Source organism: Stegostoma tigrinum, chromosome 6 (genome assembly GCF_030684315.1).
Source record: "Stegostoma tigrinum isolate sSteTig4 chromosome 6, sSteTig4.hap1, whole genome shotgun sequence".
Taxonomy (NCBI): Eukaryota; Metazoa; Chordata; class Chondrichthyes; order Orectolobiformes; family Stegostomatidae; genus Stegostoma; species Stegostoma tigrinum.
In genome coordinates this window covers 54,777,326-54,802,989 of record NC_081359.1, presented here as the reverse complement: position 1 = coordinate 54,802,989, position 25,664 = coordinate 54,777,326, and the positions used below count along the sequence as shown (strand labels likewise).

The following is a 25,664-nucleotide window of genomic DNA, read 5'->3' as shown; positions in this document are numbered from 1 at the left end:
GCTGGATGAACTTCAGATCATTCGGTAGGCAGAGGGGGGTTATTGAGAGGAGTTACAGGGAGGTAGTCACTCCTCAGGTACAAGAAAAAGGCAGATGGGTTACAGTCAGGGGACGGAAAGGGAACGGGCAGGCAGTGCAGGGATCCCCTGTGGCCATTCCCCTCAACAATAAGTAGACCGTTTTGGATACTGTTGGGGTGGAGACTTACCAGGGGAAAGCAGTGAGGCACAGATCTCTGGCACAGACTCTGTCCCTGCTGTTCAGAAGGGAAGGGGGAAGAGGAGCAGAGCAGTAGTCATTGGGGACTCCATAGTTAGGGGGACAGATAGGAGGTTCTGTGGGGACGAGAGAGGCTCACGGTTGGTGTGTTGCCTCCGAGGTGCCAGGGTTCGTGATGTCTCTGATCGTGTTTTTGGGCTCCTTAAGGGGGAGGGGGAGCAGCCCCAAGTTGTGGTCCACATAGGCACCAATGACATAGGTAGAAAGAGAGATGGGGATTTAAGGCAGAAATTCAGGGAGCTAGGATGGAAGCTGAGAGCTAGGATGAACAGAGTTGTTGTCTCTGGTTTGTTGCCCATGCCACATGCTAGTGAGGCGAGGAATAGGGAGAGAGAGAGAGAGAAGTTGAACACATGGCTACAGGGATGGTGCAGGAGGGACGGTTTTGGATTCTCGGGTAATTGGGGCTCTTTCTGGGGTAGGTGGGACCTCTACAAGCAGGATGGTCTTCACCTGAAACAGAGGGGTACCAATATCCTTGGGGGTAAATTCGCTAAAGCTATTTGGGTGGGTTTAAACTAATTCAACAGGGGGATGGGAACCAAAATTGTAGTTCGAGTATAGAAAAGGTTGAGTAGGGAGGTCTGAAATAAAGTTTCAGGGACGCAAGATGGCACCAGCAAGCAAGAAGTTGGTTTGAAGTGTGTCTACTTCATCGCCAGGAGCATCTGGAATAAGGTGGTGAACTTGCAGCATGAGTTGGTACCTGGGACTTTGATGTTGTGGCCATTTCGGAGACATGGATAGAGCAGTGACAGGAATGGTTGTTGCAGGTTCCGGGATGGATGTTTCAGTAAGAACAGAAAAGATGGTAAAAGAGGGGGAGGTGTGGCATTGGTGGTCAAGGACAGTATTACAGTTGCAGAAAGAATGTTTGGGAACTCGTCAACTGAAGTAGTATGGGCTGAGGTTAGAAACAGGAAAGGAGAGGTCACCCTGTTGTGAGTTTTCTATAGGCCTCTGAATAGTTCCAGATATGTAGAGGAAAGGATAGCAAAGATGATTCTCGATTGGCGTGAGAGAGACAGGGTAGTTGTCATGGGGGACTTCAACTTTCCAAATATTGACTGGGAACACTATAGTTCAAGTACTATAGATGGGTCAGTTTTTGTCCAGTGTGTGCAGGAGGGCTTCCTGACACAGTATGTAGACAGGCCAACAAGGGGCGAAGCCACATTAGATTTCCTACTGGGTAATGAGCCGGGCCAGGCGTTAGATTTGGAAGTAGGTGAGCACTTTGGTGATAGCGATCACAATTCTGTTATGTTTACTTCAGTGATGGAAAGGGATAGGTGTATACCATTGGGCAAGAGTTATAGCTGGGGGAAAGGCAATTACGATGAGATTAGGCAAGATTTAGGGAGCATAGGATGAGGAAGGGAACTGCAGGGGATGGGCACATTAGAAAAGTGGAGCTTATTCAAGGAAGAGCTCCTGCGTGTCCTAGATAAGTATGTACCTGTCAGGCAGGGAGGAGTACAGCGCGGGATTCGTGGTTTACGAAGCAAGTGGAGTCTCTGGTCAAGAGGAAGAAGAAGGCTTATGTTCTGATGAGATGTGAAGGCTCAGTTAGGGCACTTGAGGGTTACAAGGTAGCCAGGAAGGATCTAAAGAGAGAGCTCAGAAGAGCCAGGAGGAGACATGAGAAGTTGTTGGCGGATAGGACCAGGGTAAACCCTAAGGCTTTCTATAGGTATTTAAGGAATAAAAGAATGACGAGAGTAAGATTAGGGCGAATCAAGGATAGTAGTGGGAAGCTGTTGTGGAGTCAGAAAGAGATGAGGGAAGCACTAAATGAATATTTTTTGACGGTATTCACTCTAGAAGACGACAATGTTGTCAAGGAGAATACTGAGATACAGGCTACTAGACTAGGTGGGGTTGAGGTTCACAAGGAAGAGGTATTAGAAATCCTACAGAGTGTGAAAATAGATAAGTCCCCTGGGCCGAATGGGATTTATCCTAGGATCCTCTGGGAAGCCAGGGAGGAGATTGCTGAGCCTTTGGCATTGATCTTTAACTCTTCATTGTCTACAGGAATAGTGCCAGAAGACTGGAGGATAGCAAAAGTGGTTCCCCTGTTCAAGAAGGGGAGTAGAGACAACCCTGGAAATTAGAGACCAGTAAGTCTTACTTCAGTTGTTGGTAAAGTGTTGGAAAAGGTTATAAGGGATAGGATTTATAATCATCTAGAAAAGAATAAATTGATTAGGGATAGTCAGCACGGTTTTGTGATGGGTAGGTCGTGCCTCACAAACCTTATTGAGTTCTTCGAGAAGGTGACCAAACAGGTAGGTGAGAGTAAACCGGTTGATGTGGTGTATATGGATTTCAGCAAGGCGTTCAATAAGGTTCCCCACAGTAGGCTATTGTACAAAATGCGGAGGAATGGGATTGTGGGAGATATAGCAGCTTGGATCAGAAATTGGCTTGCTGAAAGAGGGTGGTAGTTGATGGGAAATGTTCATCCTGGAGACCAGTTACTAGTGGTGTACCGCAAGGGTCGGTGTTGGGTCCACTGCTGTTCGTCATTTTTATAAACGACCTGGATGAGGGCATAGAAGGATGGGTTAGTAAATTTGCAGACGACACTAAGGTCGGTGAAGTTGTGGATAGTGACGAAGGATGCTATAGGTTACAGAGAGACATAGATAAGCTGCAGAGCTGGGCTGAGAGCTGGCAAATGGAGTTTAATGCGAACAAGTGTGACGTGATGCACTTTGGTAGGTGTAACTGGAATGCAAAGTACTGGGCTAATGGTAAGATTCTTAGTAGTGTAGATGAGCAGAGTAATCTCGGTGTCCATGTACACAGATCCTTGAAAGTTGCCACCCAGGTTGACAGGGCTGTTAAGAAAGCATACAGTGTTTTAGCTTTTATTAATAGAGGGATTGAGTTCCGGAACCAAGAGGTTATGCTACAGCTGTACAAAACTCTGGTGCGGCTGCACTTGGAGTATTGTGTACAGTTCTGGTCACCGCATTATAAAAAGGATGTGGAAGCTTTGGAAAGGGTGCAGAGGAGATTTACTAGGATGTTACCTGGTATGGAGAGAAGGTCTTACGAGGAAAGGCTGAGGGACTTGAGGCTGTTTTCGTCAGAGGGAAGAAGGTTGAGAGGTGACTTAATTGAGAAATATAAGATAATCAGAGGGTTAGATAGGGTGGATAGGGAGAGCCTTTTTCCTAGGATGGTGTCGGCAAGCACGGGGGGACATAGCTTTAAATTGAGGGGTGAAAGATATAGGACAGATGTCAGAGGTAGTTTCTTTACTCAGAGAGTAGTAAAGGTATGGAACGCTTTGCCTGCAATGGTAGTAGATTCGCCAACTTTAAGTACATTTAAGTCGTCATTGGACAAGCAGATGGACGTACATGGAGTAGTGTAGGTTAGATGGGCTTCAGAATGGTATGGCAGGTCGGCACAACATCAAGGGCCGAAGGGCCTGTACTGTGCTGTAATGTTCTATGTTCTATATAAATAAAGGCCATGAATGTTGCAGCATGTAACACACTGAGAGGAATGATGGAATACTCCCCACTTGCCTGAATGAGTGCAGCTCCAACAACACAGAAGAGACGTGGCACCATCCAGAAACTAGCACTTGCTATCACATCCACTGTCACCATTAGCAATGCTCAGTCATTGCAATATGTAAAATCTACAAGATTTCTGGCAGAACTTCACCAAAGATCATAAGACAGCAGCCTCCAAACTCATGACCACTTCTATCTAGAAGGACAAGGGTAGTAGATATATAGGAACACCACCACCTGCAATCTCCTCTTCAAACCATTCATCATACATCTTGGAAACATATTGCCATTCCTTCATTGTTGCTAAATGCTGGCTGAGTCAACAACATCTATCTCCCATGAGAGGATAAGAAAAAGACAAGGTTCTTCAGGGACTTGACAAGGTAAATGCAGAAAGGATGTTTTCGCTTGTGGGCATTGAGAGGGCATAATCTCAGAACAAGGGGTCACTCATTTAAGATAGATGACAAGAAATTACATTTCTCAGTGTTGTGAATCTACGGAATCCTTTACAGTAGATGGCTATCAAAGCTAGGTGATGAAATATATTCAAGGCTGCGATAGGCAGATTTACCTCTTCAGTCGAGGAATCAAGAGGTATGGGGAAAAAACAATGGTGGAGCAGACTTGACACAACTATTGGCATACTTCTGTTCCTGCATCTTATGCAGGGTCTTGTGTGTTTTGGTTTCTCTACCTAAGAAAGGATATATTTGTTATGGAGGGAATGCGGCAAAGATTCATTCGGCTGATACCAAAGACAGCAGCACTGTCCTATGAGGAGAGATTGCTTTGACTGAGCCTAAATTCACTAAAGTATAGAAAGACCATAATACCGCAAGACATAGGAGCAGAAATTAGGTCATTCGGCCCATTGAGGCTGCTCCACCATTCAATCATGGCTGATAAGTTCCTCAACCCCATTTTCCTGCTTTCTCCCTGTAACCCTTGATCCCCTTGATAATCAAGAGCCTATCTATCTCAGTCTTAAATGTACTCAATGACCTGGCCTCTACAGCCTTCTGTGGCAGTGAATTCCATAGATTCACCACTCTCTGGCTGAAGAAATTTCTCTCCTTATGTCAGTTCTGAAAGGTCTCCCCTTCAATCTAAGGCTGTGCGCTTGGGTCCTATACTCTCCTACCAATGGAAGCATCTTTCCAACATCCACTTTGTACAGACGCTTCAGTAATTTAAAGGTTTCAATTATATCCACCCTCATTGCTCCAAATTCCAATGAGTATAGTCTCAGAGTCCTCAAACATTCTTCATATGCTAAAGTTCCCATTCCTGGGACCATTCTCGTGAACCTCCTCTGAACATGCTCTGGGGCCAGTACATCTTTCCTGAGAACATGGGGCCCAAAACGGGACACAATACTCCAAATGTGGCCTGACCCACACTTTATAAAGCCTCAGTCGAACATCCTTGCTTTTATATTCAAGTCCTCTCAAAATAAATGCCAACATTGCTTTTGCCTTCCAGACTACTGACTCAACCTGCAAGTTTAACTTGATAGAATCCTGGATTAGAACTCCCAAGATGTTTTCCCTAGTTGGTGAATCTAGAACCAGGGACACAGTCTCAGAATAAAAACCAAAAGAATGGCGGATGCTGTAAATCAGGAACAAAAACAAAGTTGCTGAAAAAGCTCAGCAGGTCTGGCAGCTTCTGCAAAGGAGAAAACAGAGTTAACCTTTCAGGTCTGGTGACCCTTCCTCAGAACTGATGGTGGCTGGGAAAATGTCAGTTTGTATGCAGAAAATAGGGAGGTGGGTGTGGTAGGGAGTAAACGATATGATAGGGCCCAGAGAGAAAGACAGTTGGACGGACAAAGGAGTTGCTAACGATCAAGCTGGGAGGGTGAACAGTTGTTAAATGGGGACTGTTAGTGATTAACAAAACAGGTTGTGTAATGGCAGGCAATGTGATAACAAAGCCTGGTGTGTAGGGTGGGGATTGGGACATGGGAGAGTTTAGAGAGTCCTAAAATTATTGGACTCAATATTGAGACCGGAGGAATATTTCCTCCAGCTTGCACTGGGCTTCACTGGAGCACTGCAGCAAGCCAGAGACAGAGATGCAAGGTGGTGCATTGAAGAGGCTGGGAACAGGTAGTTCAGGGTCTTTTTTGTTAGCAGAACAAAGATGTTCTGCAAAGTGGTTGCCAAGTCTATGCTTTGTTTCCCCAGTGTAGAGGAGACCACATTGTGAGCAGCGAATGCAGTAGACTAGATTGTGGGAAGTGCAGGTGAAGTGTTGCTGCTTTGGAACGTATGTTCTGATTGCTATCTTTAACCTCCCAGCCCCCGACCTCACACACCAGACCTTGTTACCACATAGTCTGCCAATACACACCCTCTGTTGTTAGTCCCTAACAGTCCCTATTTCCAAGTACTCACCTCCCAGTCTGATCTTTAGCAACTCTTTTGTCTGTCCAACTGTCTTTTTCTTTCTTTGGGCCCTATTGTATTGTTTACTCCTTACCCCACCCACCTCCCTATTTTCTGCAGAGAAACTGAGATGTTTTTTCCCAGCCACCATCAGTTCCGAGGAAGGGTCACTGGACCCGAAATGTTAACTCTGTTTTCTCCTTCAGAGATGCTGCCAGACCTGCTGAGATTTTCCAGCAACTTTGTTTTTGACAAAGTCTTGGAATACAGGTTAGATTGTTTAGGGTTGAAACGAAAAGAACTCTCTTTATTCAATGGGTAGTGAACCTATAACATTCTCTACCACAGAAGGCTGCAGATGCCAAGTCACTGAAAATATTTAAGACAGAGATGGATACATTTTAAAATTTTAAATGCACCATGGGTCAATGGAGAAAACGTGAATATGGGATTGAGATCGAGGATCCAATCCTGTATATTGTATTTGTTGCATCAATGTGGCCACTTTACATTGGAGAAACCAAAGCAGACTGGGTGACTGTTTTGCAGAACACCTCTGGTCCATGCGCAAGCATGTGTCCAACCTTCCTGTAGGCAGTTATTTTAACACAGTGCCCTGCTCACATGCCAACATGTCTGTCCTCAGCATGCTGCAATGGTCTACTGAATCACAGCATAAACTGGAGGAACAACATCTCATCTTCAGAATGGATGCTTTACTAACTTCTGGACTTAATATTGAGTTCAACACCTCCAAAAAGTAAATCCACTTGCATTTCTTCCCTTTCTTCTAGCTTTACTTGTTACATTCTCTGTCACCATGTCCTCTCTCTGCTCCCCCAACTCCACTGGGACTGTATGTTCTTTCCAGTGTGACAGTTAGATACACCTTTGTTCTGCCATTCTCACTTGCCAATCACTTAATCAACATCCCCAGTACTTCACACCTCCCGCCAGTTACATAAATGCTGCCCTCTCCACACCTCACGTTGGCTCTAATGAGGAGTCATCTCAACTTGAAATGTTAGCTTGCTTTCTCTCCAAAGGATGCAGCCTGATCTGCTGTGATCTCTAGCTTGTCTTTGTTTTCAATACAGATTCCAGCATCTGCAGTAATTTGCTCCAAGATACAGGGTCAGCCATGATCATATGAAATGGTGGAGCTAACTTGAAGGACCTAATGGTCTATTGCTGTTCCTAGTTTCTATGTCTTATGGTCTTACAGAATGAGAGGGCAGCAGGGCTTCCCACTGGCAAAGGGACAGTAGCCATCACAAACACCCCACCGATGACGTCACATCCGCCTCCGCCGGCCACAGAACTTCTGGAACCGCTGCTGCAGTCACCACCTCCACGTCCAGGTACAACACCCCACACACCACCCTCACCGCAGCTGCTGCCGCCCACCCCGATCCTCCAACCGCTGACGGAACCCCGCCCACGGCCGACGCCAACGGAACCCTGCCCACGGCCGACGGAACCCCGCCCACGGCCGACGGAACCCCGCCCACGGCCGACGACCTCATCGCTCCGCCCACAACATCCTCAGCCAGCAACCCCAGAGGAGACAGCCACACTGAGCCCTGCCGCATCTTCACCATCCCCCCAGACCTCCCACTGACTGAGGACGAACGGTCAGTCCTTAGCAAGGGGCTCACCTTTGCCCCCTACAACCACACATCAACGAATACCAGTCACGGTTGGACATAGAGCAGTTTTTCTGCCGTCTTCGCCTCCATGCCTACTTCTTCAACCGGGAACCCAACCCTCCTTCTACTGACACCTTCACCCGCTTCCAACACAAGTCCTCCTCCTGGACACCACCCCCAGGCCTCCTACCCTCCCTCGACCTCTTCATCTCCAACTGCCGTCGAGACATTAACCGCCTCAACCTCTCCACCCCTCTCACCCACTCCAACCTCTCCCCCGCGGAACGGGCAGCCCTCCGCTCCAACCCCAACCTCACCATCAAACCCGCAGACAAGGGTGGCGCAGTGGTAGTATGGCGCACTGACCTCTACATCGCCGAGGCCAGACGCCAACTCTCCGACACCACCTCCTACCGCCTCCTCGATCATGACCCCACACCCGAGCACCAAACCATCATCTCCAACACCATTCACGACCTCATCACCACAGGGGACCTCCCACCCACAGCCTCCAACCTCATTGTTCCCTAACCCCGCACGGCCCGTTTCTATCTTCTTCCCAAAATCCACAAACCTGCCTGCCCTGGTCGACCCATCGTCTCAGCCTGCTCCTGCCCCACCGAACTCATCTCCACCTATCTGGACTCCATTTTCTCCCCTTTGGTCCAGGAACTCCCCACCTACGTCCGTGACACCACCCACGCCCTCCACCTCCTCCAGGACTTCCAATTCCCTGGCCCCCAACACCTCATATTCACCATGGACGTCCAGTCCCTGTACACCTGCATTCCGCATGGAGATGGCCTCAAGGCCCTCCGCTTCTTCCTGTCCCGCAGGCCCGACCAGTCCCCCTCCACCGACACCCTCATCTGCCTAGCCGAACTCGTCCTCACACTCAACAACTTCTCTTTTGACTCCTCCCACTTCCTACAGACTAAGGGGGTGGCCATGGGCACCCGCATGGGCCCCAGCTATGCCTGCCTCTTTGTAGGTTACGTGGAACAGTCCCTCTTCCGCACCTACACAGGCCCCAAACCCCACCTCTTCCTCCGGTACATTGATGACTGTATCGGCGCCGCCTCTTGCTCCCCAGAGGAGCTCGAACAGTTCATCCACTTCACCAACACCTTCCACCCCAACCTTCAGTTTACCTGGGCCATCTCCAGCACATCCCTCATCTTCCTGGACCTCTTAGTCTCCATCTCAGGCAACCAGCTTGTAACTGATGTCCATTTCAAGCCCACCGACTCCCACAGCTACCTGGAATACACCTCCTCCCACCCACCCTCCTGCAAAAATTCCATCCCCTATTCCCAATTCCTCCGCCTCCGCCGCATCTGCTCCCACGATCAGACATTCCACTCCCGCACATCCCAGATGTCCAAGTTCTTTAAGGACCGCAACTTTCCCCCCACAGTGATCGAGAACGCCCTTGACCGCGTCTCCCGTATTTCCCGCGACACATCCCTCACACCCCGCCCCCGCCACAACCGCCCAAAGAGGATCCCCCTTGTTCTCACACAACACCCCACCAACCTCCGGATATAACGCATTATCCTCCGACACTTCCGCCATTTACAATCCGACCCCACCACCCAAGACATTTTTCCATCCCCTCCCCTGTCAGCTTTCCGGAGAGACCACTCTCTCCGTGACTCCCTTGTTAGCTCCACACTGCCCTCCAACCCCACCACACCCGGCACCTTCCCCTGCAACCGCAGGAAATGCTACACTTGTCCCCACACCTCCTCCGTCACCCCCATCCCAGGCCCCAAGATGACATTCCACATTAAGCAGAGGTTCACCTGCACATCTGCCAATGTGGTATACTGCATCCACTGTACCCGGTGTGGCTTCCTCTACATTGGGGAAACCAAGCCGAGGCTTGGGGACCGCTTTGCAGAACACCTCCGCTCAGTTCGCAACAAACAACTGCACCTCCCAGTCGCAAACCATTTCCACTCCCCCTCCCATTCTCTAGATGACATGTCCATCATGGGCCTCCTGCACTGCCACAATGATGCCACCCGAAGGTTGCAGGAACAGCAACTCATATTCCGCCTGGGAACCCTGCAGCCATATGGTATCAATGTGGACTTCACCAGTTTCAAAATCTCCCCTTCCCCTACTGCATCCCTAAACCAGCCCAGTTCGTACCCTCCCCCCACTGCACCACACAACCAGCCCAGCTCTTCCCCCCCCCACCCACTGCATCCCAAAACCAGTCCAACCTGTCTCTGCCTCCCTAACCAGTTCTTCCTCTCACCCATCTCTTCCTCCCACCCCAAGCCGCACCCCCAGCTACCTACTAACCTCATCCCACCTCCTTGACCTGTCCGTCTTCCCTGGACTGACCTATCCCCTCCCTACCTCCCCACCTACACTCTCTCCACCTATCTTCTTTACTCTCCATCTTCGGTCCGCCTCCCCCTCTCTCCCTATTTATTCCAGTTCCCTCTCCCCATCCCCCTCTCTGATGAAGGGTCTAGGCCCGAAACGTCAGCTTTTGTGCTCCTGAGATGCTGCTTGGCCTGCTGTGTTCATCCAGCCTCACATTGTATTGTCTTGGAATTCTCCAGCATCTGCAGTTCCCATTATCTCTCACAAACTATTAAGTCCTTATTAAGGTCAAATTTTCCAGGTAAGCCTAGAGGTAGTTATTGTCTACCTGGATAAAGGGACAGTCACAGGTTGCCCCGTGGAGTGGGTTCTCTGCTCCCACAGTGATGTCTCAGCTGTGAGGTCTATTTGTTCACGCAAATCTTAAAAAGTTGAAGACAAAGTGTCACCATTTTCGGCAGAATGGTGGCTCAACGATCAGCACTGCTGCGTCACAGTGTCAGGGACCCAGAATCGATTCAACCCTCAGGTGACTGTCGTGTGTGGGGTTTGCACATTTGCCCCATGTCTACATGGGTTTCCTGCAGGTGATCCAGTTTCCTCCTACAATGCAAAGATGCGTAGATTAGGTGGATAGGCCATGCTAAATTGCTCAGTGTCCAGGCATGTGCAGGCTAAGTGGATTAGGCATGGGAAGTGCAGGGTTATAGGAATAGTGTCAGGGGGTGGCTCTCGGTGAGTTGTTCTTCTGGTGGAAGGTCGATATGGATCTGGTGACCCAAAAGGCTTGATTCCACACTGTAGGGGTTCTATGATGTTGAAGTGTTCACTCCCTTATCTGCTAACGTAGTTGATACTGTTTCCAAACTGGAAGGCTGCTAATTGGTCTTCCAACTGCCTGATGAATCAATTGAATAAAGTGTCCATGCTGTTTGGTTCACTCTATTAATAATTGGGGTTTCTGACCATTTCCCGCAGGCATAGTTTTAGGACTTGGGAAGATCCATCACCTCCTGCTTTCCAAATAGGGTCTAAGAAAGAAATTTTCCAGGTGCATAATTCCAAGATTCTAGGTAAAGTACAACCTTGAGCTACAGCTTATTGTTTTTAGTGAAGAGTGAAGGCTTGGAAATTGCTTGTACTCCTGGTACCGGGAAATGTACAAGAGGAACCTAGAGTTGTATGTACTTTCTGGCTTTCCTCCATTTCCAGTAGGGAAGTCTGTTTGCTATTGTTACTTTACTTTCATAACAGACAGCAGACAGTAGAAGATCCTGTATACCAAAGAGTAGGTGCTTGATGCTTGAAGTGAGACCAAAGGACTGAATATCATGAGTAGTTCATTTAGGAACGTGTATTATTTCTTCGGAAGCAGTTCAGAGAATTTTTGCTAGAGATGATTCCCGGTATGAAGGGATTGTCTTATGAGCGCTAGTTATGATGCTAACCATTGGAATTTTGAGGAATAAGAGGTGATCCCATTGAAACACATAGGATTCTTAAGAGATAGTAGGGACTGCAGATGCTGGAGAATCTGAGATAACGAGTTGTAGAGCTGATTGAATACAGCGGGCCAAGCAGCATCAAAGGAGCAGAAAAGCTGATGTTTCGGGTCTAGACCCTTTTTCTGAAGAAGGTCTAGACCTGAAGCGTCAGCTTTCCTGCTCCTCTGATGCTGCTTGGCCTGCTATGTTCATCAAGCTCTACACCTTGCTATCTAGGATTCTTAAAGTGCTTGACAGGGTGAATGCTGAGAGGATGTATCCCTCATGACAGAATCCAAGTCCAGAGGGCACAGCTTCAGAATTAAGAGGCGCCAATTTAAGACTAAGATGAGAGGGAATTTTTTCTCTCAGAGGGTTGAAAGTCTTTGGATATCCTTACCCTAGAGAACCGTGGCAGCAGAGTCCTTATGTATATTTAAGGCTGAGATAGATAGATTCTTGATCAGTTATGGAATCAAGAGTTATGGGAAAGGACAGGAAAGTAGATATGAGGAGTATCAGATCAGCTGTGATCTCATTGAAGAGTGGATAAGGCTCAAGGCCCCGAATGGCCTACTTCCTGTTTCTATTTCATATGGTATTATGGTCTTATGGAATCATCAGCAGAAAGGGACATTCAATATTCAACATTCTTGGGGCATAAATAAGCTAAAGCAAGAACTAAGGAGATGGGCTTTTGCAGAAAAGGTGAGTGGAATAGACAGGTGCATTAAGTTTGGAACAATCCCAAAACATGTGAACTCAGTCAAGAAAGAACCAGATTGACATTTTAAAAAATACATAACCAAGGGATGAAACAGATAATAACATGCTGTATAACTTTGGTTTTCTTACTGTTGTATATGTTTCTTTGTAACTATGACTGTATGTTACAAGTTTAGGAATGAGACCCTGACGCTCCTGTGAATTTTATCACTGTGTCACACGGATATTAAGATCCATTACTTGTAAATTGGGCATTATTAATTAGGTTCTCCACAAATTAAAATAATTACTAGCTATCTAATAGAACAATGAATGGCTCAGTGTGTGAAGTAGTCACACTGTTTATTTCTGCAACTTGGTATGAAAATAAGTGCAAAAACAAAGTTGCTGGAAAAGCTCAGCAGGTCTGGCAGCATCTGTGGAGGAGAAAACAGAGTTAATGTTTCGGGTCCGGTGACCCTTCCTCAGAACTGATGGTGGCTGGGAAAATGTCAGTTTCTATGCTGAAAATAGGGAGTAAACAATAGGATAAAGCCCAAAGAAAGAGAAAGACAGTTGGACAGACAAAGGAGTTGCTAACAATCAGGCTGGGAGGGTGAGTACTTGTTAATGGGGGCTGTTAGTGACTAAAAAGAGGGGTGTGTAGTGGCAGGCTATGTGGTAACAAGGCCTAGTGTGTGGGGTTGGGGGCTGGGACATGGGAAAGTTTAGGCCCTAAAATTATTGAACTCAATATTGAGTCTGGAGGGTTGTAGAGTCCCCAAGCGGAAAATGAGGTGTTGTTCCTCCAGCTTATGTTGGGCTTCACTGGAACGCTGTAGCAAGCCAGAGACAGAGATGTTAGCCAGCGAGCAGGATGGTGCATTGAAGTGGCAGGTAACAGGTAGTTCAGTGTCTTTTTTGCGAGTAGAACGTAGATGTTCTGTAAAGTGGTTGCCAAGTCTATGCGTTGTTTCCCCAGTGTAGCGGAGACTTCATTGAGAGCAGCGAATGCAGTAGACGAGATTCTTGGATGTGCAGGTGATGTGTTGCTTCATCTGAAAGGTATGTTTGGCCCCTTGGATTCTGGGCAGGGAGGAGATAAACACGCAGGTGTTGCACGTTTGCTGGTTACAGGAGGTAACCGTAGGACTATGGGGAGGTGTTGGGGTTGAAGGAAATGTGGACCAGGGTGTCCCAGAGGAAACGGTCCCTGTGGAAGGCAGACAAGGGAGGGGAGGCAATTATGTGTCTGGTGGCGTCCGCTTGGGAACCCTGCAGCGCAATGGTATCAATGTGGACTTCACAAGCTTCAAAATCTCCCCTTCCGCCATTGCATCCCAAAACCAGCCCAGTGAAGTGGAAAAGCTGTTTTAGTGTTTGATACCCAAGAGTGATGATTGACAATGTATACTGAAACATAAAATCTGTAGTTCCAAAGATCCCTATAATTGTTCCTTTACTTTGTATAATTCATACTATTGACTTTGATTCAAATGTGTGAGTGGCATGATAAAGAAGTTTCAAAATGATACAAAAATTGGTTGTGCATTTTATAGTAAAGAGGAAAGCTTTAGACTACAGGGAGACATAAATGTTCTGTCAGTTGAGCTGGAAATGAAAAGTTAAATTAATTAACTAAAAATTGATTAAACACTGCCTTACACATAATGACTGAACTTCCACAACCCTCTGGGGAAAGCTGTTCTAAAGATCAGAAATTCCTCTTCATCTCAATTAGAATAGCTTGCCTTTTATTCTGATACGGTGCCCACTTGTTCTAGAATCCACAGCTAGATTTGAACAACTTTTGACATCAATACATGTCAATCTTTCTTACCAAAGTGGATAACTTCACTTTCCTACACGATATATCATTTGACATGTTCTTGCCCACTGAGTCAGATGTTTAAATCCTTCTGAGGATTCTTCCAACTTCATCACCACGCGTATTTCCAGCAAATTCTATATTACTGCAAACTTTAGAATAATACAATTGCTCTTCATATCCAAAACATTAATAAAGAGTATAAATAGCTGAGGCACTTCTTCATACAATTCTTCATTGTATCATAGCCCACTGATCACAGCCTGCCAATTTAAGAATGATTCATTTATTCTTACTCTCTGCTTTTTTCTGTTAGCCAATCCTGAGTGTGCTTGTATATTAACCCCAATTCCATGCACAATAATTTTGGTTACTAATCTCTCACATGGGGGCTTTTTCAAAGTTATTGTGGGGTATGGTTATTTTTGCTATCCGAAAATCCAAATTCACCACATCTATTGGCTCTGACTTTTTGATTCTGCAAGAAATATCCTCAAAACCTTCAAACAGGTTTATCAAACATGATTTCCCCTTCATAATTCAGTTGATTCTGCACAATTAATTATTTTCTAAATATCCAGTACTCTCATCTTTCATAACAGATTCTAGTATTTTCCTGACTATTGATGTCAGGCTAACAGGTCTGTTGTTTTCTGCTCTCTCTTTTCTTCCTCTCTTAAACTGTATTTGCAACCATCTAGTCTGCAGGCACCATTACAAAGTTAAGATGATCATCAATGTATCCATTATCTCTATAACTATCTTTATCAGCACTCTATGGTGAAAGCCATCAGGTCCTGGGGATTTGTCAAATTTCCATCCCATTAATTTCTTCAATACTACTTTTTTTCCACTGATACTAATTTCTTTGAGTGCCAAACTTTCACCACACTTTTGGAACTTAATTATTCTAGTGAGATTATGTCTATCTTCACAGAGGAAGACACAAGAAAAAGCATTTATTTAGCTTTTTTGCCATTTCTCTATTTCCTGCTATAAATTCTGCTTTCTGTGCAGTAGTGGATCCACATTTATCATTCATAATCTTTTCTTTATATATATTAATAAAAGTTCTTCCAATCCATTTTTATGTTTCTTGTTATTTTACATTCATATTCATCGGCTCAGTGGACAGCCCGGCTGCCTCATATCACCAGGGACCCAGGTCCAATTCTACCCTCCGGTGACTGTGTGGAGTTTGCACATACTCCCGTTGACTGCATGGATTTCTTCTAAATGCTCCAAATTCTAAGTTTCCTCTCACAGTCCAAGGATGCACAGGTTACATAGATTGGCCATGTTAAATTGCCCATAGTGTTCAGGGATGTGCAGCGTAGGTGGGTTAACCATGGGAAATGCAGGGTTACAAGGACAGATTGGGGGGTGGGTCTGGGTGGAATGCTGTTAGGAGGGTCAGTGTGGACTGAATGGGTTGAATGGCCTGTTTCTGCACTGTAGGGATTCTATGATTCAATTTTCTCTTTATCAATATTTTTTGTCCTCCTTTGTTGAATTGTTAGTTCTCCCAGCTCTCAGGCTTACAACTTCTATTAGAAACCTCTTTGATCTAATACAGTGTTCAACTTTCCTTGTAAGATATGGTTCTGTTACTGATTCTATTAGGTATTTTTGCTTGTTAGGAATGTATGTTTTCTGAAAATTACATTTTTTTAAAATGTTAGTAATTTCCTATCTATCAAGAAACATTTTAATGTATTACAATGAGGTCTGGGGGCAATTCTGGACATAGTTTGACAATTCTGCTCCAGTTTGCTGTCATTGTGCATTGCTGGTTTCACTTGCCATTTTGGGCACAATGAAGTTAGATGTAAACAGCAGGTTGTTATTTAACAAATGGTATTTGTGTAGTTAATGACTATTCATTGGCATGTGTATAATCAGTATAAAGCTATTTGAAAGGTAACCAAGTATTGAAAGCATGTAAAGTGCATCTGATTATAAATCAAGTCAAATTATCTAAATCCTTAATAATGCATTGGTGAATCCTCATTTTAAGCACCATATACAGTTCTGGCAGTTTATCAAGATAATAAGATTGATGCATTGGGGAAATTTCTGGGAACTGCAATACTAAATATTTAATTGAAAAAAAAAGCTCCTAATGGAGTTTGACTCAATGATTTAGATTCAATTGGGGAAAAAAAATCGAATAAAGCTGATCTTTCTATCAATAGAAGTGACAAGAGATATAGAGGAAATTGAACAAAAAGGAATTGCTTTTCCAGTGAGCAACACAAAATGGGAGGCAGACTTGATTCCAGATAGTGAAACCACTACCTTTGGGATACAATATTGCCGGGATTAGGCCTTTGATACATTTAAGGACATGTCCATTACAAAACCAGCAGATGTAAGATGGGAACACAGAGACAGCAGAATAAAAAACCATGGCTGCTCCTCAGAACTCTTCACAAAACACTGGTATGTGTGTCAAATGCAGTAACCAAAAAATTGAAATCTTCAAAGAAGGTAATGACTCAAGAAGACTCTCAGCTGAAGAAATACAGAAAATATGCAACTCCTCTTCTCTGGAGGACTGTGTGCCTCGGACACACTTAGCCGAAGAAGCTGTGGAGCATAATGTCTCGGGAAGTAGGAAATATCTGTTTCAAACCACCTGGAGAAGGTTTTTTTTTCATGATGGACTACAATGCTTTATCCGACTCATCTGCATGTGCTGGAGAAAGTAGTACACAATGACTTGGAAATGGTTAAAACCACTGGAATGACTCCTCTCTTGATATATTTCAGAGTATCAATGGAGACAGCAGTGGACATTGCAATGGTGTCTCAGTTGGAGGAACGTTGGGATGGCAAAAGTATTATTGCAGGTCCAAATGACTGTTGTGGAGATCAATGCATGTTGCTTTGGGACAGGTAGATTGGGGTTCATGTGACACTTCATGTGAAAGCATGACAAGCACTTTATGTTATGGGAAGCTTCCTTAAAGCACAGGCTCTAGCGTCTCGAAGACTAGCTCTCATGAGTTCCCACTGTGACTCATAAAAGTCCCTGCGGCATCTCAAGAATCCTTTCCCCACATTCATCCCTCTGACAGATGAAGAAGGAGCAAATCTCTGAGCAAGCAACAACATATTTGACTCCTGTCCTAGATTAGTGCAGATTCTTTCACTTCAGTGGATGTTTAAAAGTGATTAGAAATGTCAGTACTTGACAAGCACAGGTCAAGTGTGCAGGGAGATGTGACAGAGACAGAGAAGACAGTGTCTTTTATATACACACCCCTCAGAGTGGATAGGACTGTCAGAATGACGTCTAGCTGGAAAATGAAGAAAGGCCCTGAGGTTTAAGTTTGTGGTCAATACTTGGAACATCAGCAACATAGAGATATGATCTGCCCTGAATCTGTGAGGACTATTGTTTTGTGGATATGGGGCTTCATGCAGTAGTAGAGCTCAATCAGGTCTTAAAACTTTGAGTTTATGACCAACTCCAATGAGACAGTGGTTAGATTCAAGGAGGCACAGAATGTACTGTTTTTCATGTAGCTTGGACCAATTTATTGAAAAGCTGAGTCACCATGTTCATGGAATACATGAAGTGTTTTGCAGTCTGCACAGGTTATTTGCACATGTGGTCAAAGGAGGCGGAAGAGGATGTTAGTTGTGGTCCAGTAGCAGCAATCCTCAAACCAACGGTGGAGGTGGTGCCTTTAGATGAGGAATATTGTATTTCTCAGGGCACCCTCACTAAACTCAACTTCTAGAGAGAATCTGTGGAGCACAGCCTGGTGACAAGGGCTATCCTACAGGGAGGCAGGCACAGCAGTCCCAAGAGACAGCTCTACTGACCAAAATGAAGATAACAACCATACTTGTTGCAGCTGCAAAGCCAGAGAAATGAGCATATTTCTTTCATTTCCTTAAAGGTATTTTCTGAAACTACAATGTACAGGTGTCGGAGGGTGGAGATTACTATGTCAAATAGATTACTAAGTGTGTCACTACAGTGTATATAGCTGTCACCCGTTGATAGGCAGTTAAGAGCACATTGCAAATAAAACCACTTCTCATCACGTTAAGATGTACAATCATATTAATTTGGTGCAAAATAGTGCAAACCTGCAGTAAGTGTATTAACTAGGGCTGTTCATCAATGAAGATTCAGGCAGTAACACAACTTCATTAAAGTAAAATTGCATAATCCTGATAAATGATTGTCATTCCTGGTCAAATCACAGGCTTATAAAATTCACATTTTTGTGGTAAGCCCACAACAAGATCTTGGAATACATTAGGCGAACCTCTGCTAGACCGGACCAGCACTCACAGCAATGTTTTGGCAACTTGAACCTAAAGACCTCATGGTCAGTTGCGTCACTTTGTGCAGTGGCAGATTCTCCTTTTGCATTCCTTAACCTCTTGCGTGGTCTGATTTGCCCCTTCTCTCAATGAAATCAGTTCTTCCACTATCATCATCTTGGTTTTATTGAGTCACATTCCAAACTCTCCCTCCATTCAAGAGATCCTGGCAGGTTTGTGCTGCAAGTTTTAACAACTTGATGGATGGCTCAATGAGGAATCAGGTGAGTCGATAGCTCTTATTGTAATATTCTGTGCCTTTCTTTGTGCCACTCATGCAGCAGGGGTGCATCAATGGATAGACACTATCCCCTAAAATCCATTATACACTTTGAGTTGGGTGGGATAGCTGTGGAAGATTTTTCTGGCAAAGAATGAAATTATAATGGTAACAACCTGGCAAAAGTTTGCACGCATGAAGGAAGCTCTTATCATGCTCAGACTATATGCATATTCAGCAAGTGACAAGCTTTTCTAAAATGTCATTGGGTGACTTGATGGTAACATGGGTTTCGATAATCATTCAGTGGATTGGGAGAATCCAATGATGGTGGCCGAATCAGTTCCCTTTGTACCTGTGATACTCCATCATTCACAATTCTATTCTGCTCCCCAACCTTACCAAAGAGGACATTTGCTATCAGAGTGATGTAATGGTGTCTGGCTGACTATTAGATGCTGCAGAGATTGCAGTTAAGCTTCGAGCACTGAACTCATTCTAGAACACAATGACATGACGACTGTTATTGGCAGGGTGGCATGATCTGTGACCTGTTCCCTGGCAAGTCCTAGTTTCCTTTCGCACTGGTTTCTATTATGTTTTTCTTTTATTTCCTTTATTGGTCAGTGCATTGAATATAGGAGTTTGGCTTTGCGTCCTTTGCGTTCCTGCAATTTTTCATGCCAGGGACAGAACATCTTCTTTCACACATTAGATGGCCACCAGTAACTTGCAGATAAGGTTTCTTTTAACTGAGCCAGTTCTGCTGCACCCCAGCCTTTGTGTGTACATGCTGAGGGGTTCTGAAGTCTGGTCATGTTGTGGCTGTACAGGACAGTGGTTAGGACACCTTTGGACTACTGTGTGCAATTCTGGTCTCTGTGCTATAGGAATGATGTTGTGAAACTTGAAAGGGTTCAGAAATGATTTACAAGGATGTTGCCAGGGTTGGAGGATTTGAGCAATACGGAGAGGCTGAATAGGCTGAGGCTATTTTCCCTGCAGTGTCAGAGGCTGAGTGGTGACCTTATACAGGTTTATAAAATCATGAGGGGAATAGATGGTGTAAACAGACTCGGTCTTTTCCCCAGGGTGGAGGAATCCAAACCTAGAGGGCATAGGTATAAGGTGAGAGGGGTAAGATTTAAAAGGGACCTAAGAGTCAACATCTTCACAAGAGGGTGGCGCGTGTACAGTTTGAGCTGCCAGAGGAAGTGGTGGATGCTGGTACACATACATTTAAAAGGCATCTAGATGGCCATATGAATAGAAAGGATTTAGAGGGATATGGGCCAAATGCTGGCAAGTGGGGCTAGATTTATTTAGGATATTTGGTCAGTATGAATGAGTTGGACCTGAAGGGTCTGTTTCTGTGCTGTACATTTCTATGACTCCATCTCTGAATACTTTTCCCTGTCCTGATGAATTCTTTGCAGAGAAAGTGTTTTTTTCTCTGCTGGCTTATAGCCTTCTCTGAATTTTCTGATGCCAAGGATTCCTTCCTCCATGTGCATGTTGCCACTCCACTGCTTGAATGGTTTTTATTTCTGACAGTCCAACTCACTTTTCCACCTGTGGCATTACTGGTCAGATGAGGTATACATAGTCTTAGTCAGTGACCCCCTGCCCAAGTGATGCCAACTGGTTGAAGACCACCTATGCATCTCAATTTGATAAGAATTCTGCCTTTTAGTTCTTCCCCTGTTCTTTGCATTCCTGCAATTTTTCATGCCGGGGCAGAACATCTTCTTTCACACTTTAGATGGCCACCAGTAACTTGCAGATAAGGTTTCTTGTAACTGAGTCAGTTCTGCTGCACCCCGGCCTTTGTGTGTACATGCTGAGGGGTTCTGAAGTCTGGCTATCTTTCAAAAAGTCACAAATGGACTGAATACTGCCTTTACGAGGATCAACTGGTCTCTTAATCGGTGTGGTCCTCTTCCAAGCGCATGCTTAACCCCACCCTCATTAAATCTATTTCTCACTCTACAAGAGCTACCAAACCTGCTAGGCTTCTCCAGCATTTTCCGTTTATAATTCCCACCCTCATGAAACCTGCTGACAATGAGAACAGAATTAGAGGTTTTAGCTATGTTTGAGGCAGCAGTGAAATTTTACTCTCACCGTTGCCACCCTAGCTCAATCTGGGACGGGATGCCCAAACCAAGGATGAGAATTCTAAACTAGAGGCAGGGGCCAGTGTTGGTCAGCAAGCACATATATGATTGGCAAATAGAACTTAGTGCAAGTTAGGACTTAGCAGCAGAAATTTGGGCATGTCCAAGTTTACAGAGAGTGGGATATGAAGATGGCCTGGATTTGTGTGCAGAGGAAATGAAATTATAGATGAGGGTTTCAACAGAAGATGAGTAGAAGTAGGGCAGAATGAGTAATTCGAAAGGCAAAGTCAGTCTTGGTGATCGAGGAGATATGCACTTGGAAGTTCAGAGTAGAGTCAAATAGGATTGAAAAATTGCAACTAACTTTGTATATGCCCCAACAAAGAAAATCTTAGTGTCTAGTTTTAAACAAGGGTGCAAATGATCGTGATGGCATTGGCCCAGATCTTCTAGATTTCAAAATATTGGGGAGCAGGCGAACAAAGGATGCTGTAATGACCCTTCAGAAATTCCAGCAGGGACTCTGGGAATTACCCAGAAATTTGAAACCATTCTGAAGGGTACTCTGTTGGAAGATTTCCCACAAAAAAACTGTACGCAGGCAAGTATACAACATCTTTTGTTCAGCATTCCAAATGGTGTTTCAGATATTGATGAGAAGTCTATAACTCTATAAAAGGCATCTGCATGGGCATAGGAATAGGAAGGGTTTAGAGGAAAATAGACCAAATGCTGGCAAATGGGACAAGAGTAATTTAGGATATCTGTTTGGCATGGATGAGTTGTACCAAAGGGTCTGTTTCCATGCCCCATGACTCTGTAACTGGGGTGTTAATGTTACATGATTCCTGAGCAAGATTGCACAAATAGAATGGGCTTCAATTAGTGGCAGGGCAAGAAGTCTGACTACGGCATTATCCTGCCTAATTAAGTTCTCTTCCACCCTTTAAACACATGAGGAGAGAGACCATAATATTGTAACCACTAAAGGAAATCCTCATAGCAGCTAAACTCCAGGACTTAATTTTAAAATGTGACAAATGGAGTTGTTACCACCATTTAAGGTGTTACATAAACTAATCAGCAAACATATTAAGAGATAACAAGGTGTAGAGCTAGATGAACACAGCAGGCCAAGCAGCACCAGAGGAGCAGGAAAGCTGATTTCTCAGGCCTAGACACTTCTTCAGAAATGGGGGAGGGGAAGGGGTTTCTGAAATAAATAGGGAGAGAGGGGAAGGCAGATAAAAGGTGGATAGAGGAGAAGATAGGTGGAGAGAAGACTGACAGGTCAAAGAGGTGGGGTTGAAGTCAGCAAAGGTGAGTGTAGGTAAGGAGTTAGGGAGGGGATAGGTCAGTCCAGGGAGGATGGACAGGTCAAGGAGGCAGGATGAGGGTAGTCGGTAGGGGATGAGGGTGGGGCTTGAGGTGGGAGGAGGGGATAGGTGGGAGGAAGGACAGGTTAGGGAGGTGGGGACAAGCTGGGCTGGTTTTGGGATGAGGTTGGGGGAGGGGAGATTTTGAAGGTTGTGAAGTCCACATTAATCTCCTTTTGCTTTCAGCAGAAGTATGTGAAAGTGAACATGGCAAAGCAGATTTCATGAAGTCATTTCTACTTGTTAAATGCACAGTTGTGATATATTGTTGCAGCAATATGCTGTTGAATCAACCAAATTGGTAAGTCATACCAAGTTATGTTAACAAAATGATGGCCAAGTGCATTTGTTGCTTCCTTTTAGTTTTGCCTTAATACATTGTAGGAATTATAGGCTGTTATTGGATATCTAAAAATGGCTTCTGAACAATCTCAGGCTGTATTTGAATGTTAATAGTGACCACAGAAATATAGTACAGATGGCAAAGTGATTTGATAAACTAGATGCACTGTGCGTCTTTCTTTATGTGGACATATTTCATACTGTATCCCTCCCACCGTAAGTGTAGACTTCAGATGCCAGCCATGGAAAATTAGAGGATAGAATATTTATCGTGATGACATAAACTTTTCTAAATTCAATCATACAGAGAATATGTGGTAAAATGTTAGAATTATGAACCTTCTTTTGCTTGGTATAACACCCATCTCTTCACTGTCTCCTTCAGGTGTAACCATTCGTGCTTGCCACCATTCATCATCAGAGGCGTTGATAACATGTAAAATGTCTCCATATTTGAAGCTGAGACCTTGACTTGGAAGACCACTGTCCTTGGTTTTGTCATAGTCAAATAGAGCTCTGAAAAACATATTGCAAAGGCTTTTAAGTCATGCATTTTTGCTAGGCAACAAGCTATTTGCTACTGCTTTAAGCACTTTATTACTTAAATTTAAAATATCCGGTGTGTTTTCTTTTTAACATTTTTGCTCCGTAACAATGCCCAATGATAGGTGCCCTACATCCTCAGAGCACATATTCACTTCATAATTGATGCACTAGTCTTATTTTATGAGGAGTTACTCATTTGAACAGATGGTTGTGTTTCTGAGCACTAAAGGTTTGGAGGAAATGCACCTTCCGTTGCTACTTCATGCCCAGATGTAATTTCCTCAAAACAAATGACAGAACAGCTCTGCCATTTCTCTAATGATGAAATCTAAAATTTTCTCAGTTGTCAAAGTAGCAGATCTAGTTGACATGAAAGAAACTGCCATAAAGGGAAAAGAAATTAGACAGTGGAGATTCATTTTAAATGCAAATGTGGTTGCATCAAAACTAGCGCCCGATCTTCAAAAAATTAATGCAAGTTTTTGAGAATCAACATGTAGAAATTACTTTGTTTACAGTTTACACTAGTTTAAATTACCAAAATTATAATTTTGTAGAGACTATGGGCTGAATCTTACCTATTTTTTGGCAAAGTGCAACTTGTGTTGAGTTTGGTAGAATTACTCATGCCACAAGTTCTCACGTCATGTCTTACCCAACTCACCTCATTAATTGCTGTTTACCAATGGTAAGTGCCAAGCCCAATTTTCATCTCATCTTACCAAATGATGTTCCTGGAACAATATGAAACTCATCCAATAACTGCATTCAGATCAACATCACTTGCATCAGTGTCATCTTTGAAAGCCTGCTATGTACCTAGAATAGTGCTGGAATCTGGCAGCTGTCCTGTTTGTTATTAGGTACTCAGGAGAGATGGTCAAGAGGAGAAGTTGGACCACAATTCTCTGACAGGCACCTGGAGAAGCAGTGTGGGAGCTGTGACATTACACAATACCAGCGTAGATGGAGACTGTCTCCTGGATCAGTGCCATTTCCAGGGTGCAGAGGACTGGTTACAGTATTGCATAAAAGTGACAATTTCTGGTTTGCCAGAGTAAGTTTCCATTATCTGTGTATGTGAAAAAGATCTCTGCCTTTGCAGGAGAAGGCTCGGATTGCTCCTATGAAGATGCAGAGACATTTCACATCCTGGCAACTGAGTAAGTATCATATATACTGGAACTTCCACTTACTTACACAGAAACACTGTCATTAACCCTGCAGTCAGTGTCATACATGAGTCACCACTTGTAACCTATGGTCACAACGCCCTCTGTCTCTTACATCTTAGAGATGCAGCCAGGATCCCACATACATCTGCAAAGAGTAAAGCCCGTTTCTTGCAGAGCACGTCCTTTACCTCTGTGAATGAAAGTGTCAAAGGCTGCGTGACAGAACACACACTAAGTCTGAACAGAGATGTTGGTGGCATTGGTGGGTGAAGAAGGTATGATGGGAGGCTGCTGAGGATTTCACACCAAATGGGTGAGGGAGAAGCACCTCAGGCCACTAGCCTTTGGAGGAGTGCTGGCAATAGGCTCTTGTTCAGCCCCAGAGCGTGGTGGGCACCAGGATGCTGAATAAATTTAAGGAGGTTGGGAATGAATTTTTAATTAGTTATAGATTGTAAGGGTTACGGAAAGCATCAGGAAAATTGAGTTGAGGCCGAGATGAGATCAGCCATAACCATATTAAATAGTGGAGCAGGTTTGAGGGGATGAATTGTCTCTTTCTGTATCTAGTTCTTATGATCTTATTTTAACAGGGCCATCACCCTCAGAGGATCCTGGAGCGCCTGCATTCCATCGTTCCAGGAGTAAAGGCAAGGTGAGATTGGGGTGGAGAGTCTTGACCCCAAGAGTACTCTGTTCTCATGAAGACACACAGGAGACACGCAGCCAGAAGAGGAGCCACTCACAGGTCCTTTTCCATTCAGGGCACTGAGGCGGCAGCCTGGTCCTCCATCTCCACATCCCTCTGACCTTTGACCATTGGCATGTCTGGCCTGTCCAAACCCAAACACCCATGGTTACCCCTGCTGAACTGCCAGGTCCAAAGCACTTCACTGTAAAGCAGGCTCTCTCCACCCATCTGTGCAACAAGGTGCAATAGCAGGGAGAGGAGTAGAAAGGTACGTAATGGCCATGGGGGAGTCACACCTCAGAGTAATCAAAGTAGCTTTTTTTATTGATTAAAATTTTTTTTAACTGTTCATCTGATTGTCCATGACTCAATGTAGGGCCTATTATTACACTCTTTAGACAGTTACAAGGTATGATCATTGGTGGTATACAATAAGCTCGAAATACATCATGTGGGAACAGGGGTAGTAATGTATGTATATTCTGATACTTTAGGTTCCCTAGCTCCATCAACATTGCCTACTATCAAGTTGGCTGCGCCCAAGAGATGGATCACACAGACAGCGTTAATACTGCAGGATTGCCAAGGAGTAAACAGCTTGCATACCTTTTTGCTGATATATATTATCACAGCCA

General features: G+C 44.6%; 1 protein-coding gene across 11 annotated transcripts in view; it reads right to left on the bottom strand.

Annotated features, from left to right (window-relative positions):
- Positions 1-25,664, bottom strand: part of dlg2 (discs, large homolog 2 (Drosophila)) — an 891,501-nt gene that overhangs the window by 82,662 nt on the left and 783,175 nt on the right. For all 11 annotated transcript variants that reach the window (XM_048533248.1, XM_048533245.1, XM_048533246.1 and 8 more), the window contains one exon: positions 22,957-23,133. In XM_048533248.1, the coding sequence (XP_048389205.1) occupies positions 22,957-23,133 (177 nt within the window). The remainder of the gene's footprint in view (positions 1-22,956; positions 23,134-25,664) is intronic.